The sequence below is a fragment of the Dermacentor andersoni genome, chromosome 3 (assembly GCF_023375885.2).
Source record: "Dermacentor andersoni chromosome 3, qqDerAnde1_hic_scaffold, whole genome shotgun sequence".
NCBI classification, from domain to species: Eukaryota; Metazoa; Arthropoda; class Arachnida; order Ixodida; family Ixodidae; genus Dermacentor; species Dermacentor andersoni.
In genome coordinates this window covers 65,330,064-65,347,451 of record NC_092816.1, presented here as the reverse complement: position 1 = coordinate 65,347,451, position 17,388 = coordinate 65,330,064, and the positions used below count along the sequence as shown (strand labels likewise).

General features: G+C 43.2%; 1 protein-coding gene across 1 annotated transcript in view; it reads left to right on the top strand.

Annotated features, from left to right (window-relative positions):
• The window catches only part of Uba3 (Ubiquitin-like activating enzyme 3), a 32,898-nt gene that overhangs the window by 3,771 nt on the left and 11,739 nt on the right, over positions 1 to 17,388 (top strand). The window contains exons 4-10 of the mRNA XM_050194457.3: positions 1,904 to 1,986; positions 2,098 to 2,178; positions 3,713 to 3,756; positions 4,277 to 4,341; positions 7,485 to 7,619; positions 12,500 to 12,602; positions 15,003 to 15,116. Coding sequence (XP_050050414.1) covers positions 1,904 to 1,986; positions 2,098 to 2,178; positions 3,713 to 3,756; positions 4,277 to 4,341; positions 7,485 to 7,619; positions 12,500 to 12,602; positions 15,003 to 15,116 — 625 coding nt within the window. The remainder of the gene's footprint in view (positions 1 to 1,903; positions 1,987 to 2,097; positions 2,179 to 3,712; positions 3,757 to 4,276; positions 4,342 to 7,484; positions 7,620 to 12,499; positions 12,603 to 15,002; positions 15,117 to 17,388) is intronic.

Here is a 17,388-nt window from a genome sequence, read left to right as displayed (position 1 = left end):
GCTGCGAGGTTCCACGATGAGCCTGCTCGCTGCAGCTTGTCGAGTACAAGAGCATGCTCCGATTGATATCTGTGGGTGACATGACTCAAGGCCAAAGTGGCGACATCTGATGAACTGATCGTCTGCTTCCCAAGTTGCACATATTCGAGGTGTGTTGTCATCACAGTCGAAACTCATTACATTAGCAATCCTTTCAATACGACTCCAAACTACTGCACCTATCATTTAGCCGATGTGCATGCTGCTGACATGCTCGCATGAATATATGTGAAGATGAAGTTTGTTCCACCCGTGAAAATTGTGTGATTGTTGTAGAGATCAGTGCAAAAGAAAATGTGCTACTCGTGTCACTCAGTGCGAGAATAGTTGCATGCAGCTATCTAATTTGCTGTAGCACAACGAAGAAATGAGACATCGTGAACTCAACCATAAGCTGAGGGATAGCCTCCTAGTTTTGCACTGCGTAGGCGCCAAAATTGATAGTGGCATAAATGTGAACATCCAAAATCAAATTTGAACTGCATGCCACTGTAATGTTCAGTAGGCCAATAACTCCACTTCTGCTGAACGCTTTAACTACTTTTTGTGGAAGTGTATTTCTGAAATAGTTCATTTTAACATCAAATGCATTTCTAAGTACTTTTTGCTGCGAGGTATTTCTGGAATAGTCTGTTCTAGTCAAATACATTTCCCGACATTGATAAAAAGTGGTTCAGTACCCTTTTAAAAATCGTCATACTCGACTTCAGCTTGGCTAAATAAAGTGCTCGCTTGTCGCATTGTGGATTAAGCAAGTGAATAATATACACAATGTGCAGGTTCATTGAATAGGTTTGCGAGGCACAATTAAAGTGCCCATCTACATTCTGTTGTCGCCTATTGTTGACATTGGGTAATTTTTTTTGAGCATGGGCCTTGACAGATTATATTATGGTGTTTATGCTTTGTGTGACCCATAACTGCGTGTCAAGTTATGCTTCTTCTTCCGAGCCTGAGCTGTGTTTCTTCTACCACTATGTACCATTGTTGCCAAAGATGACCACTGCGCATCCTGGCCATAGTTGCCTTTGCATTGCTCCACGAAATGAGCCACCTTGCTCAACTAAAAGCATGTCATATGGTCATATAAAATGGGAATTAATTTGTAGCTTAACATGTCATTCTTAATCATGTATATTCCCTTTTTATTTCGGGTGATTGCCATGGATAACCCACATAAATGATCAATTTTTTCAAATTGTGATGCTGTTTACAGTAATCTGGTGCTTTTAGTTAATTTGGTATATCGCACAATTTTGTTTTTGATAAAGCTTGCAAGTTTAAGGATTAATACCACCTCACATCTCGGCCCCTACTTGTAGTAGGAATTTTGGTTCACATCTCGGCTCCTATACACCACGTGTCATTAACCAGAGCGTATTACAATCGTTTTATCGCCTTTTGCCTGTTAACATGTGATTTTCGACGTGTGAGTTGCGCCGCCAGACTTGCGTATAGTATATATTGTGTGTTTCCGTCAATAAAGCATCAGTTGTTAGTAAGCGCTCGTCCGTGTCTCTTCTTGTGTTGTCTGTTTGGCGCTTTAGTACTTCAGTAACATGCACCAACTAGCCCAACAAAAAGTTCTGCAGGAATTTTGGGCCAGGGAAAGATGTCCAGCTTGTCTGATGACACGAGAATGTCATGCTGGCTATGCCACACTTGCGTGTGCATGGACCGTACCTGGACTGTATTGCACCGTAACCATGGACTGCCCACTTTTTAATTTTCTCTTGTTGCTTTTTAATGTCGTCAAATCTGTGTTCCTACTTGTTCTGTGAAGGGTATTGTAGAGCTCTACCTAAAGAAAGATAATGAAACCAAAATTTGGATCTCTTGGTCTTATCTATGTGCTTCTGTGCAGGCCTTAATGGGATTTCGGCACATAGATGTGATCGACATGGACACCATTGACCTGTCCAACCTCAACCGACAATTTCTGTTTAGGTATGTACAGGGGGTCAACGTCTTTGGCAGAGGTCATAATGTGCTGGCCCCTTATAGTACCATTAACATGTCATTTATTTATGTATTTTTTTATTTTTTTTTTGCATTCAGGAAAAGTGACATTGGAAAACCAAAAGCTGAAGTGGCTGCAGCCTTCATCAATCAACGTGTACCTGGTTGCCAAGTCAAGGCGTATCCTTTCAAGCTAGGCCTTTTAATGTTTAGAATGGACAAAGTATTCTTTAAAAGCTATATTTTCGTTTATTTCATGGTAACTGGGTTTATTATGGGCCCGAGCAGATGGTGTCAAAATTCGTTGCGTCACGGCAAGCTGGTGAAAAGCCTTCATACCGAAATTCACCAGAAGTCCTTCATTTTTGCATCTTTTCTGGCTTACCACGCCTTCTGCAATGGTAATTGTGGCTCTTTTGGTGTTGTAGAAGTGTAATTTAAGAATATGGCACTAAGTGCCACCTGCAACGAAGTGTGTAGCTGTGTAAGAAAAGCCTAGTTTCATATAGTGTTAGGTACTAAGCAACTGTTATGTAAAACTTTACACTTGAAGTATGAGTAGATGTGTCATGAGAAGACAGCAAAATTATACATTTCGGGCTACAAAATTCAAATGAATGCTGCCATTACCACTCACCGAAAATGACTTAAAATTGGGAAGGCTGAGAAGCAGCACAGCACCAAGGCATGACTTCCGAGGTTAAGAGGCACCTACAATGTGCTTAAGATTTTGGAGGCCCTGTTCCGAAATCTGCATCTTATCTGTTAATGACCAAGTGCCCGTGTTGCTGCTATGGTGCTACTTAACCATTATTGACAGCACATATAAATACCCAAAAAAATGTTTATTTGCTACATAAATGTGCAAAAGACATAGAGAGTAAGCATAATCAACAAAAAAAATATTTTGTGTAAACTTTTTAAGCCATATGGGAGAAACACCAGGCAGTAAACAAAGTGGGCTTCACCCCAAGCTAACTATGGTTTCATTTCGAATGTTGTAAAGACAGCTCTTGAAATATCTGAACCGTGGGTGTACATTTCAGTTGCTTTGCATCACGTGTGACGCCGCAGAAGCCGGAGACCTTGCGTCAGTCTGTCTCTCTGACTTTGCTTTCAAAAGAGAGTGAGACGCATGCCAAGCTTCTTTCTCATCCTGTGTTCCTGCTCTAAACCAACAAACCATGCTTGCTGCCTTTCAGTTAGTGTTGATCGAAAACACATAGCCAGAAACTTCGTAGATACTCAATTTTTTTTTGGTATGTTGCCTGCTGGCAACACTTGTCATTAAGGGGTTAAAATCTGTGCTACTAAAAGAAAATTTGAAAATTGCAAGACCTGCCCATTTTCCAAGGTTGGTTTGATGGTGTACAGCCAATAAATGGTATCAAGTGATGGCATTTGTAACCAATTGAGTCTAAGTGACAGTTCATTGCAGTTGACCTTTTCTCTGAGACCATCTATAGTATGTACTATACCATTTGACTGTTGTCATGAACGGAACTCTGAATCTCTGCTTTTTTTTCTCTTTGCAAGCATAGACTGCCTTTGAGACAATGTGATTGAGATCTTAGGTGCTTTGCATATGCTGAGCATGGAAACTCTCGAAATTGCCTAATCCAAGGATGTGGCCTCGGTGTAAGCCATTATGAGGCACCCGCTGTGTGGTACTTTGGGATGGAGTTGTATCCTTGACTTGTTGTTTATCATGCAGGCACTTCAAGAAGATCCAGGACTATGATGAAAGTTTTTACCAACGTGAGGGCATATTTTCTTGAGTGCTGCCTATGTTTCGCACCATAGGACGCAATGACACTTACTTTACAAACCAGTAATGGCACTGTCGATTTTCGTTAGTTTGACTTTGGCTTTTATTCCTCAGTCCAATCTTGGCCAAAAGTCCAGGCTGGCGCCAATACATGGCTATGGGCCAAAACATTCTTCATTTCGATCCTGAAATTGGGGCTACGTCATTTGGTGCAGTGACATCACAACATCCCACATGACCACCTTCTCCATAATGACACCTTCTGACCTTCTGTTAAATGAAAGCAAAACTGTTCGTAGAAAAGCTATTATAGTAAATTATTTAAGACCATTTGAGGATTGCCAGTATTTTTGCTAAAATTTCAAGGTCCAAGACACTAATTTAAAATGCACGCGCAACAAAAAAAAGCAAGGTCATAAAAATTTCGCATCAGTGCTCCTTTAAATCTTGGTTTTCATTGAAATTTCTTTTCGTGGCTCATCCCGTTTTTCTTTCTGCTTCTTTGTGCAGAGTTCCACATTGTCCTTTGTGGTCTCGACTCTGTCGTAGCACGGCGCTGGGCCAACGGCATGCTGGTGAGTGTGGTGAAAGGCGCAGGGGCAACACTGGAATCCCTGGGATACCAGACGTTATAGCGTAGCAGATCGTTATTGATCAGATCAATTATTATTCCTATCTTCAACTTCTGTGTCTATCCCCTCCTTCCTAAAGAGATGGAAGGCATCTGGCCCGTCCCAGTGGCAGCTGCCAGCCTGCTCCTTCACTATTTCCCTCTTTATTTTATATCTATGTTTTCATACCGAATAATAACAATAATTATAATAATTTGGAAGCTCTGAATGGGACTGCGATGTTGAATCTATGAAATTGTGTGAATACAGTTGATCTTTTGTTAATTAGACTTTGACGTCACTAATGAAATTAATCAAGTTATCTGGCGGATCGAATGAAACAAGATGCAGAAAGAAGGCCAGAACACACCACTGATTAATTTGGCATTATTTCCTCTATTCTAGTGCACCCTCGAATCAAATGCACACCCACTTTCTGTGTGCCCAAAGTAGAAAACTAATATAGACATGGCATCAAAGCTCCTAAACAAAGTAGAAATCTAACGTGCATTCGAAATTCTAGCAAGAATAATAGGCAAGATGTGTGTTGCACAATGGCAGCCTGTTTCCTAGTGTCAGCTTCACCGTAATATATTTTTGTTATGCGGCAAAGCATGTGAACATGGTTTTAGTATTTTGTTGGATTGTACCACGCAGGCAATTCTCGGCCTACTTTTCTTGGAAAGAAAGGAAGGCATGTGTTTGAATACCATAATCGCACATTGTGAGCTATGGTTATTGCTTGAAAACCTTCCTAGGGCAGGCCGAAAGTAGGCCTTTTTGACTTGAGATGGCGGGTATTAAGGGGGTCACATGGGGTGCATTTCAAAATTATAGCAGTTTCAGGTTCCTTTACTTTCTGAGAATGTGCCAAAACTATATTATATCTTCATCAGCGCACTAGAAATGCTCAAAATGATATTTTATCACAAGCCGGTGACTCCCCGCAAACGAGAATGTTCCGATTTCCTGCAGCTTCGCTGTGCTTGTGGACTCTCCACGGTTCACTCGCACGGAGCTGCAGGGGGCGAGGAGGAATACCACACTGTCTAAAAGAAGGCAGCAGTGGTCCTTTTCTTTTTTTTCTAGTTGCTGTAACTTCTTCGTGCCACTTTGCTCAGGTCCTATTTCGCAACATATCTCTTGGTGCTCATTTTACTTGAACCGAAGCTCTGTTTTTGGAGACCTTGCATGGCTTTCCTATGCACTATTTATGTGATTGTAATTTCTTCTGTGAGTTTTTTTTTGTTTGGAAGATGACCTACATAGCACCGGTTTGGGAAGCGGGGATGCTTCACGAAATCTAGGGGATGAGCCAGCAGCCAATGACTGGCTGTGCGAGGGTTGCCCTTGTGTTTGATTTCATTGAGCACACTGCCTGACACTGATGCATTGTCAGTCTTCTGGCGCTGGAGCACCTGTAGCGAGCATCAGGCAGTGTTTGTCACGCGCAAAAGCCAGTGCACTTGACAGCTCAAAAGTGGCTTGGAAAAAAAAGAAAGCTTGCAGCTATTTCAACAGAGAAAAGCTGAATTGAAGAAGGCCCAGTGTATGCTGCAGGAGGATGTTAGTTATGATAGATGCAATTTGAATAAGAGGACACACTTCAGAAATTTTTGAACTGTTTTTGTCAATCTGTGTTTTTCACGAAACTATCATTCTTGTATAACAAAAGGAAGACTTATCAGTGAGCTGCATACTGGAGTATAATTATATTTAGAATGCAACTGTGGTCTGAAATTTTCAGATACCACAATTTTTTTGTATGAAAATTTAAATTTTGGCTGCAAGGAAGTTCAGTTCCTGGCGAAGCCAATTATGCAGTCTTTGTTTTTCAATACAAACTGCGGAAATTGAACAAGACAGTGGCGTAGTTTGTGCCTTTCTAGTGATATATTATGCACAAGAATTCCTAAATATTTTGTCCTTTTAGAATGACACTTTTTTCGACTTTAACATTTGAAAATTAGTAACTCTTTCAGAAATTCTTCTAGAGTAATAGAATGGGAGTTAGGCATGTGTGTGCTGATTGGTGATGAAGTTATCTGGTGAAGGCTAATTTTAGGATTGAAATAATGTTATTGGGGCCCATAGAAATGCATGGGTGCCGGCCAGGACCGGATGGGATTGCATTAACAGAAAAATTAACTTCACCGGAGTTGAATTAAGAGAAGTCTACAGTACACCCATAAATCCTGTTTTGGGGTAGTGTTCATATTCTCTGTTCAAATTCTCAGCCATACCTGGCTACATTATGATTTTTTTTTGTCATTGATACAGATTATACTACTGCAGGTTGTTGAACTTGCCTGGGTCGTAACCGATCATAGTTTGGTAAATAACTACTTGAGAATAGTGTCTGATGCCTGCGTAATATAGGAGTGCTCAATTCTGACTTCTGTTTAAAGGGAGTGCAGAGTACATTTTTATGTGAGAAGGCTATGATGCAGCGGTGTAATCGGTGCAATATTAAATGATGGCAATAATGTTCGAGTTATGCAGATGTTTAGGTTATTTCTGTGAGTCAAGGTGAAACAGCTATATTGTAATTGGGGCGGCATGGAGGTTAGGTTGCGTGGTGAACCTAGCGGATGATGCACCCCTAATTTCAAGGACACCGGTTTCGATGCGTCGCTACTAAACTCGCATTGTTTAAAAGACAGTGTATAATATAACCACTCTGATGTGCTTTCCATGGAACTGTCATGGGACTGCAGGAGTAGAATGTAGCAGCTGTGAAAATGTATTGAGAACGTTCTGTTGTACTGCAACAATACTGATCCACCAGAAAGCCCTGGATGGCTTAGCTTAGGCTGTCATGGTACACACTTTGTCTAAAGCGTATATAGGTACCATGCAAACGAAACTTACTGAAGCAATCTGAAATCTTCTCATTCTCACTTTCACAAGCAAAGCAAAGAATTACGAACAATATTTCCTAGCTAGAGTCATAGTTGTATGTGTTAGCCTCTGTACATTTGACGAGGGCTTTACAACTCAGTCATGCATTTTCAATGTTCTCTTCACAACACAGAAGCATTTGATTAGTGCACTCCTTGTCTTCAGTGATGTTGCTACATGATTTTGGTTCTGTCTCTCATATGCAGCTCAGCCTTGTGGATCAGGGCTCGATAGTGCCAATGGTGGATGGTGGAACAGAAGGATTCAAGGGCAACGCCCGTGTCATTCTGCCCAGCATGAATGCTTGCGTCGACTGTACACTGGACCTGTACCCACCACAGGTTAGTTGTGATGTTTCCTTGCAAACGAGCCTGTTTCTCGCAGTGATTAAATAACATCTGGCTATAATTATTCGACCACATCGACTAACCGTCGAAAATAGGTGAATGTAAAACTAATGGGCGCGAACATTTCCTGGGAACTTACATGCTCCTAGAGCGGAGTCACAATTTTCTGTGTCACCACTTCTAGCTATCCTTTTAGAACACAGACACTCCGCCCATTTAGGTAGCTATTGCTGGCATAATTTAATACAAACACAACAAATGCAAATTAACATAGGAGGATGAGCTTAAATTCAACGTAGTAAAGCTTTGTTCTAAAGTAGACAGCTGATGTAATCTTGAAAGTCAGTCAGTCATCTTGAGTCATGAACAAACACAGAAGGTACCACCGTTAGGCAACTCTCTCGGAGTGCTGTACACAATGAAAGCCCCTCCAAACCATAAACACATTGTTGCCCATTATGCAAGGGGTTCGTCCTACCTACATAGAGATGGAGCTGCAAACAGACAGTGTTCAGCTGATGCTCTGTAGTAAAAAGCAGCAGTATCTCCACTGCTGTATCAGAAGGTGCTGGACATAAATTGATCTAATTATGTCACAGCGGTCGTGAAAAAGTATGGGACAAAGAAGCAGGGATAGGTGGCATGGACATGTCCAAATGATTAAAAAAGACTGAACGTAGAACCCTTTACGAGAAAACCTGGACTAGGTGCCCAGGTTACTCAGGTGTAGACGATATTTCTTAGTGTTAACTGTGCACACAGTTTTTCTTATCAGTTTCCCTATGTCAGCTATGTTATCTCCATACTATGCAGTGCTTTTGTTCAACAGTATCTGCGGTTTATTATCCTTTGCTGCACAATGAGACATTGTTTCATTGTTTTCAAGTGGGTGCCTACCTATTTTGGCCTCCCTGGGTGACACTTCCGATTATGAAGAAATGAAAAACATGGCCCCTTGTCATGTGTATTCACACTTGTTGATGCGAAACATTCTTTGCCTTGTATTAGGCATTTTGCAGTAGTTAAGTTAGTTCTGGTTGCACCTCATTTCGGGCCTCTTCAAAGAAAATTGGGCAGTTTTGCCTGAAGGCCGATGCATTGAAAGCGATATCCAGGTCTAGCGTTGCACTGAAGTGCCTTGGACGGTGCTCTAAGAATACGTAGGAGCGGCATGTTGGGGCGGCATAGCACTCAAGGCAACTGCTGCACAGCAAAAACAGCACCCTGGCAGCTGCTTAGGCATCTCACAATGCTGCCGTCATGAGGAGCACCACCACTGACGTTGCAGGCATAGCAGCTCAGTGGGGCACGAAATGAGATTGAGGGAAAACCATCAACGTTTGTAGCTAGAAGTGTAATGTCCGTTCCGCTCGAACTACTTTGTGTACACCACGGTGTGGTATGCTCAGCATAACGCTTGGGTTTGTGCTCACTTGTAGTACAGTTAAACGTTGATTTAACGAACTTCTATGTAACAAAAGTCTCGATATAACAAAGTTGTTAACTTTTCTGAACTTCTTGTATATAGAACACCTTGATTTTAGAACCACAGTATAACAGTGTGTTTATCTAGAATTGCAATATGTATAACGAAATTTCACTGCTGCCCCAAAGGAAAAGAAAGAAACCAAGTGGAAGCTTTTGTGGGCGCAGATAACTAAATGGTTGAATTACAAGTGGCTGCTTGTGAATGCATCTCTCAAATCACGCGTTGTACTATCAAGAGTGACCGCCGAAGTGGAGCAGCTTCATTTATTCTGTATAAAGTCCAAGTGTAATAAGGTTCTATTGCGCCCACATGCTGTATGCTTTGGGTGCGAGTGAAAGTTTGCGAGGGTGAGCTGAGGATCGTGGCTTGATGAGTGTCGTCTTCCTGTGCGAGCAAGGGGCACTGGGGGGGTGGGGGTGGTGAGAGTGCGCTCGCGGTAACATGATCAAGCGTACCTGCATGCGAATGGGGATGCAGGGTGTGCATATTGGTGTGCATCTCCTTTTCTAGCATGGCTGAGCACATACAAAGCACACGTGCCATGTTTTAGAGGTCATCTGATTGCGTATGCAAGGAGTGGGCGTCCTGAGGTGGCGTGGCATCATGTGCAGTGTCTTTCTACGCATTTAGTAGGGGAGGTTGTGTAATCTAGACTTTTCGAGATGTGTTGAACCGAGAGGCAGATGAAGCATACGTTCCCCACTGCCGCCGCTATTTATGATAGCATCGAACGTCGCACTGCGGGCAACCCTATATCAGCCACGGGAGCGGAGTGGACGCAAATGCGTGGCTGGCTTCACTTAATTTGTGCCGCCGATGCAAAGATATTGTCGACACAGCATGAAACCGTATCTTTCGTTGCTGACTTGCAAATTCAAAAGAATGAATGTTTTTTTTTCTCATTTAAATTTGCTTTTTTCTCTTGCCTGATATTTCGGAAAAATTTGCAGCCTCTTCCATGTGAGGAAAGTCTAGTGACGACTGTACCTAATTATTTCCATAAGAGGTTGAATTTCAATACAACGAAATTTCATTATAATGAAGCAAATTGCCGATTTTACGGACATTATCTCTATTGGGGCCTAACTGTACAGTCGCCGACCGATTTTCCGGACTCCAAAAATTCGGACATGCCCGATTATTCGGTCAGCTTCGCGGCACCGCCATTCTCCCCATAGACCATAATGTATAACAACTGCCGAAAGTTCGGACACCTTGCAACCTCTCGTCTGATTTTTCGGACTCTCCTTGAGCCAACTCGGTCGAGAGCACCGTGCACAGACTCTGACCGGTGCACGGTGCGACTTGCTGAACGCCATTTTTGTTTTGAACGGAGCTTCCTTGCTGCCCCACGAAGTGGCGCTACTGGAAATCCCCGCTCATCATCATCGTTTCTGCCTGGTTCGATAGAGTGGCTCTGCAGCAGTTCCGGTTTCAGCTTAGTGAGCCATGTCAAGACAATCCAGCAGCTGATTTGTTTCTTCGCGCACGACGCTGCGAGCAGGCCGCGTTTTCTCATTTGTGTGACTGGTGTCGGCACGGCGGTGTTTGCTTTGTGTGCTGTGTCGAGGTTTCGGCGATCCAACGCGGCATACGGAAACATCGCGTCAAGTCTCTAACGGCGCCGACAGTGCCCGCGCAGACTGCGCTGCGGAATGCCGGCAAGCGGGTGCCGGGAGGCCTAAGATTTGTCGCCTTCCGATGTGCTCCCTACCGACGCGGAAAATGTTCTGCCGAGACTTGCGCAGTGGTTGCATTGAGATTCCGGACACCGTCTCATTGACAGTTTCACAGGTGGTGACACTGCTGTACTGACATGCGCAGAACTCGACGACGGCGAGATCATTCGTGAGGTTTCTGCTGCACCGCCGGACGATGACCGAGTCGGAAGTTCACGCACCATGTGCTACGCTGCCGTCGCATGCGGATCGTGTACAAGCAGTGGCTGTGCTTTCAGCCGCCTATAGTGACCGTACGACCCTCTCCGAGATTCAGGCTTATCTGATTGCGCGTAAACGGAACAGCGTGCAACGGCGCATTCACGATTTCTTTAAGCCTACTGCCGAGCCCGAATAAGTGCGTGGAAATAAAGGATTTCATTTTTTTTCCTTCTTAATCTGCTTTTTCGGACACCTGTTTATTCGGACATTTCAGCAGTCCCCGTGAGGTCCGAATAAACGGTCGGCGACTGTATACACTGATTAAAATTACTTTTTTTTTTCTCACTTTTTGGTTTTCCCAAGTTTTGCCTCATATGGATATCTGGGTCTGTATTGTATGTGCACATTTACAGTGCTTCACTCGTGCCAACACCAACTAGAACTTTGAGACAAAGGTTGCATGTGCCAGGTTGCGTAGCATCGATTCACTTGAGATAGTGAGAGAATGTGCACGTGCACCAATTTTCGTCGGGACACAGACGCAGAAATAGAACATGCAAATAACTCTCAACCTTTGTGTTATTTGCTTCGTTATATTTTTGTTAGTATGTGCGCAGTAAATCTGAATTTGAACGCTACCATTGTCCTTCGGGTGTGTTGCATGAGGTTGTAACAAGTTGCTTATAAATGCGAGAATTCCAGTTCCTCTCGCCATTCCCTTGTGGCAACTAGTGCTTTGAGATGCAGTGTGACTTTTTTCAGGCCTCGGGCTTGGCTCGGGTTGTAAGGAACAAATTGTTATGTTTCGTCCTCGCAGTACAATAAATCACTCGTCATGCCATTGCTGTCGCCATCATACTCTTGTCATCGCCATTTTCATTGCCTTGCTGCTGTCACTACTTGCACATTTGTATCTAGTACGCTATTGCTCACCGTACACAAACATGTTGGTCTACCTAGTATTGCTCTGCAGAACCCCTTACGATGGTGGATAGCCAGTTACCTTCAAAATCGTTCACAAGACATTGTGGATATCATGGATTTTTGCAGTGTCTGTTTGGGCCTGTAATAGTTTGTTTTTTATTGGTAAAGATGAACTGCTTTGTATTCTGAAAGAACCAAGAACTGAACTTAGTAAAGTTCGTGAATGTTACTGCATCACGACAGCCCAAACACAGGAAAATAATTTAAAATTCGTGACATCACACCGAAGTACTACCACTAAGGTTCCGCCACGAAAAAAAAAAATATTGAACTTCGATTTTTAGTTCCTCATTTAGAAATCAATTTACTATTGCAGGAATAACAAAAATAGTTTTCAAAGAAAACCTTATCAGCTTAAACTGATTCAGTATTTCTCATTTTATGTCTCTTTAATTAACTCTAGGTGGTAAAAATTAATCCGGAACACTCCATTTGGCATCCCTCATTACCCACTGTACCGTTTCGAGAAGTCAAACACCTTAATTTGTTGTTAAAAGTTGAGGGCAATGCTTCCTTTTCAGATTAACTTCCCACTGTGCACGATAGCCCACACTCCACGGCTGCCGGAGCACTGCATCGAATATGTGAAGATCCTCTTGTGGCCCAAGGAAAAGCCTTTTGGAGGTCAGTGAACAGAGGCCTTATGAACAGAACTTTGGTTGTGTACGACCATAAACAGGAAAATGGTAGTGCTTTAATTCCATAACTATGAAGAAAACAAAGGCCATGTTCTTCACGAACCATTTCTGGTTATTTACTTAATGCCAGTGATTTTATCTGCTGCTTATTTTTTTGCACAGAGCAATCATTGAAAAGATTCTAGAAGAGTAATGCGCTTACCATTTGTTAGCATCCTGGTCAACTCAGTTGGTAGAACGTCTGCTCTGGAAAGGTGGTGATGCACTTGAACAACGATTAGATGCTGTAACCAACTATCTGTTTTAAATAAGTAAATATAAAATTTAGTTGGTCAGCTTTTATGTTTATGAGCAATCTCCTGTCACTACAAAACAAAGAATGTGGTACCCTGTGCAGTATTGGTTACTGCAACGCACATTTAAAAATTTTTGCAATGGCTTGGATGTATTCTGCTAGAAAAATTTCAAATGCAGCCTCTGGCCAAATTTTCGGAAGTCTAATGTTTCGTACCTGCACAATTATTCGGACTATGGCAGTGTATAATGGCAACCAAAATTTCCGCCGCTGCATAGGGTGTGGCTCTATTTTTCAGACATTATCTGCGTGCGCAATGCTGCAAACATGGCAGCTGTGATGGAAGTTGGCTTAAAGTAGACTCAGCACCAAACCACAACTTCGTTTGCCAACTCCCAATGAAGCGGAGCTGGTTAGGCCTAGACAGCATGGCTGTGATGAAAATTTGCCAACGGCTGGTGGAGTGGCTGGTGGGAAGCTGTTGTGGGAAGCTCGGCATCAGTTTGTTTGTGCTGCTAGACCTCATCGGCGATCAAGCATGAAATCTCATTAACGGGCTAAACTGATGGCTGTAATCGCAGAGTTTTAGGTCTGCATACAGCCCCCTCTGTGCCTGCAGAGTTTGCCAGTGACCACTCGGCAACAGGGGTTGATGTGTTTGCATGCATCAAAAAAAAAAACCCGAGGCTGTTGGAACTAACCTGGAACCTTCTCCTGCAGTATGCTTCATGGCTTCAGAATGTGACTGACAAAAGAATGAATTCATGTGTGAGATAGAGAAAATACAGATTTTCAATGTAGCTATTTTGTCTGAATTGGTGATGTGAGCCATAGGCACATGTAGAATGGAAAAGTGGACAACAAAGCACCCAAACTGCTTTAATTTGGCTTGTAATGTTCACCTCTGAATAATTATTTTACAAGAACGCTTCCTGAAACTTGCAATCTTTCAAATATACCTTGTCTGATTCTGAAAGAAATCTGGGCGGCCGTGCGCACCCGGCCGGGCCGCTGTATCTTGAAAGCCACCTGCGACGGGTACAGAGTCCGCGCTGCGCTATGGTTTCACATCGTAGTTCGCACTGATCCGAGCGGCTGCATGAAGGTCGAATCGCTCACTGTTGCTGCTGCGTTTACTCACTGCAGCGTTTTGACAGCGAGTTTCTGCAGTTATTGAGTGAGATGTGCTCGTGTTAGCTTGCGTGCACATGACAGCATGCTTGTTAATTTAGTTAGTATGCCTATGTTTACAAGTTTGTATGGCCGATATAGCTTCTATCCTTACTTCATATAGCTTTCCACTGATTTGCTATCTCAATCGATGGTGTGCCTTTCAGGCGAAACTGCGACTTTTTCTTGCTAAACAATTGGGTGTGCGTTAGGTTTATACTTTGTCTAGGAGCTTTCATTTCATTTCTACGTTAGTTTTTTACTTTGGACACGTAGAAGGTGGGCATGCATTTTATTGGGATTCATGTTACAATCAGGAAAATATTGCCAAATTATTCAAGTTTGGCATTTTTCCTGCATCTTGTTTAATTCGACTCGCCGTATAATTTGATCAATTTCGTCGATGCCACCAAGGTCTAATTAAAGGAATTAAACATTATTGAATTTTTATCGATATTTAATAATGAATTCTTGAACTGAGTAGCAAGGACTATTCTATTCGTGTTTGAAATTATCAGATATTTGCACACCCTTAATATGTTTATTGCTCTCCCAACTGATTGATGTCTGCGGTAGGTTCAACTATGGCCCCACAGTGATGTGTAAAAGAGAATTGAAAGTTGTCATCTCAATCCTTACCACTCCTGTTACACATGTTGGTACATTGTAAAGGTAACTCAGTACTGCTATTGACTTTTACTCTCCTTTCGGGCTGCTTAGGTTATTTCTTAGGCCCAGAGAATGACACCGAGGTCTTAACTTTTGTTGCTTTGATGGTGCCTGCCAATGGAATGTTGCCAAAAGGCTATAGAACTGAGAACAGTGACTGCAGTTCCTCACTGATATTCACGGGAGAAACAATATTGGTGCTGATGAAACACGCCCTTCATTTTCTTTTTCCCCTTTGCTCCGCGTAATCAGACGACACTCCCATCGATGGTGACAATCCTGATCACATTCAGTGGATCCACGAGAAAGCAACAGAGCGCGCCAGCGAGTACAACATCAGTGGAGTTACCTACAGGCTTACACAAGGCAAGTGTCATTTTATCCGTGAAGCTTTTATTTCACAAATGCAGGTTTTTCCTGCAGTGTGGAAGCAATATCCTTTGCGAAACATAATGCAGGGGAAAAGTTCTTGTTTCTTTAAATTACATATGCAGTGATGCCGTCTCCTGGGAGCTTGAGAAAGACACAAAAGTGTGCGACTAGCCAGTAAGCCACAGCGTGCCTGTGGCGCATGGTATGTGATGCACCAGCGGGTCATGACACAGGAGTTAGAACCTCTGAATGTGCTGTTACCGGGAACATGTTAATGTTCCAGTGCATGTAGACGGTGTCCTCCGTGCAACAATAAAACTTACACTAGAGTGCTGTGAACTGTGCTGTACCAAACTTGCGTAGAAAAATTTAATCTAGATTTCCCTCCAAGCATGTGTCGCAACAGTGAGGTAAACTGGCCCGCTTGTGCTGACATGTTTTGAGTTGGCCTAAACCAACAAACACAAAAGAGGGCACTTGTACGTGTGCAGTTAAGCCAACAGCTGTCTTTACTGCAAGCATGACTCTTGCCAGATAAAAAACTGGTGCATTCTTTTGGATAACAAATGTCTTGGTGTGCAGGGTTAGGGTAGTTTCCTTTTTTGTTCTTGGCTGTCTTCTGCCTGTTAGACTTTCACAAGATAGTCTTTGGCTTCAAGCTGATATATAGAAAGAAAGAGAAGCTTAATGATACGAAATGCCAAGTAATGATACGAAATACGATCTCGCGCTAGGTTTGCGCGAAATCCAACGATGAATGAACGATATTGTGCGGCGGCACCAAGAAGAAGCAAATGCAGTTTTTGCTGCAGGACAAATTGGACGTATTACAGGAAATTGATGTAGGAAAAAAGCAAATCGACGTGTGCAGACAGCATGGCATTGCCCCATCGACTGTTGTGACCATTTTGAAAGACCGAGACAAGATTGTCAAGCTCGCTCCTACTATGAAACAGCTGCGACTGGGAAACATTAAAAATGTAGACCAAGCTGTTCTCACGTGGCTCAAAGATGCCAGACTGCAAAACATTCCCGTGTCTGACCCATTGCTCCAAGAAAAAGCCTGCAAATTTGCCGGTGCACTTGAAATAACTGGGTTCGACGCCAGTGCGGGTTGACTTTTTCGTTTCTGCCAAAGGAATGGCATAACTTAGCAGGTAGTCTCGGGTGAGGAAAAGGCTGCTGACATAGAAGGTGCGAATTCCTGCCGCAATGATCATTTTCTAGAGGTGGCTGAATTGTGCTCTGAAGACAATATTTTCAATGTGGATGAGACCGCATGTTTTTATCAGCTCCTGCCAGGCCGAACGATGCACTTCAAAGGGCAGCAGTGCAAAGGAGGGAGGAAGTCGCATCTCTGGTGAAAGTCCTGCTCTGCTGCAATGTTACAGGTACGAAAAAAATTTAACCGCTCGTCATCGGCAAGTACGCGAAACCTCGCTTCATGAAAAACGTCATGTCGTGACCGTATGACTACCACTCCAACAAGCAAGCCTGGATGACCAGAGAACTCTTTTCTGAGTGGCTCATCAAACTCGGCGACCAAATGAGGAGGGATAACCGAAGAATTCTACTGGTTGTCGACAACTGCTCTGCTCACATTGTAAATGTTCGCTTGACGCACGTTCGCTTAGAGTTTCTGCCACCAAACAAGACGTCCTTGCTGCGACCCCTAGACCAGGGCATTATAAAGAGTGTGAAAGCAGAATTTCGTAAGTGCCTTGTGCAGCAATTCGTTATCTACCTCCGCCTAAAGCAGCTATATATATTCACATTCAAAATGGATCGAAGCAATTCCAGTGCGTCATGCCACAGGAGAACCGACAATTACATCCTTGCGTGAAATCTTCAGCAGGCTGGGCATACCAAGAACCATTGTGACAGACAACAGAACTCAGTTCACGTCAGAGACTTCCATGAAGTTTCTGACAGGAAATAACATAAAGCACTTTCGTACGGCACCATATCACCCCCAATCGAACGGGCTTGCTGAACGCGCCGTGCGGACACTGAAAGATGGCCTCAAGAAGGTTAGGTCAGGTGACTTGTCTGAGCGATTGGCTAAACTGCTCTTTAGCTACCGTAGAACGCCCCTGGATGATGGACGATCACCGTCTCAACCGTTCTCGGTTGGACACATGCCTTCCACCACCCGTAACCTTTCCTATCTGTCCACAGGCAGATCAAGAAAACAAGCTGAGCTCGGGCACTCCTGTTTGGGCTCGCAACTTCGGAGAGGGAGAAAGGTGGCTGCCAGCCACAGTGA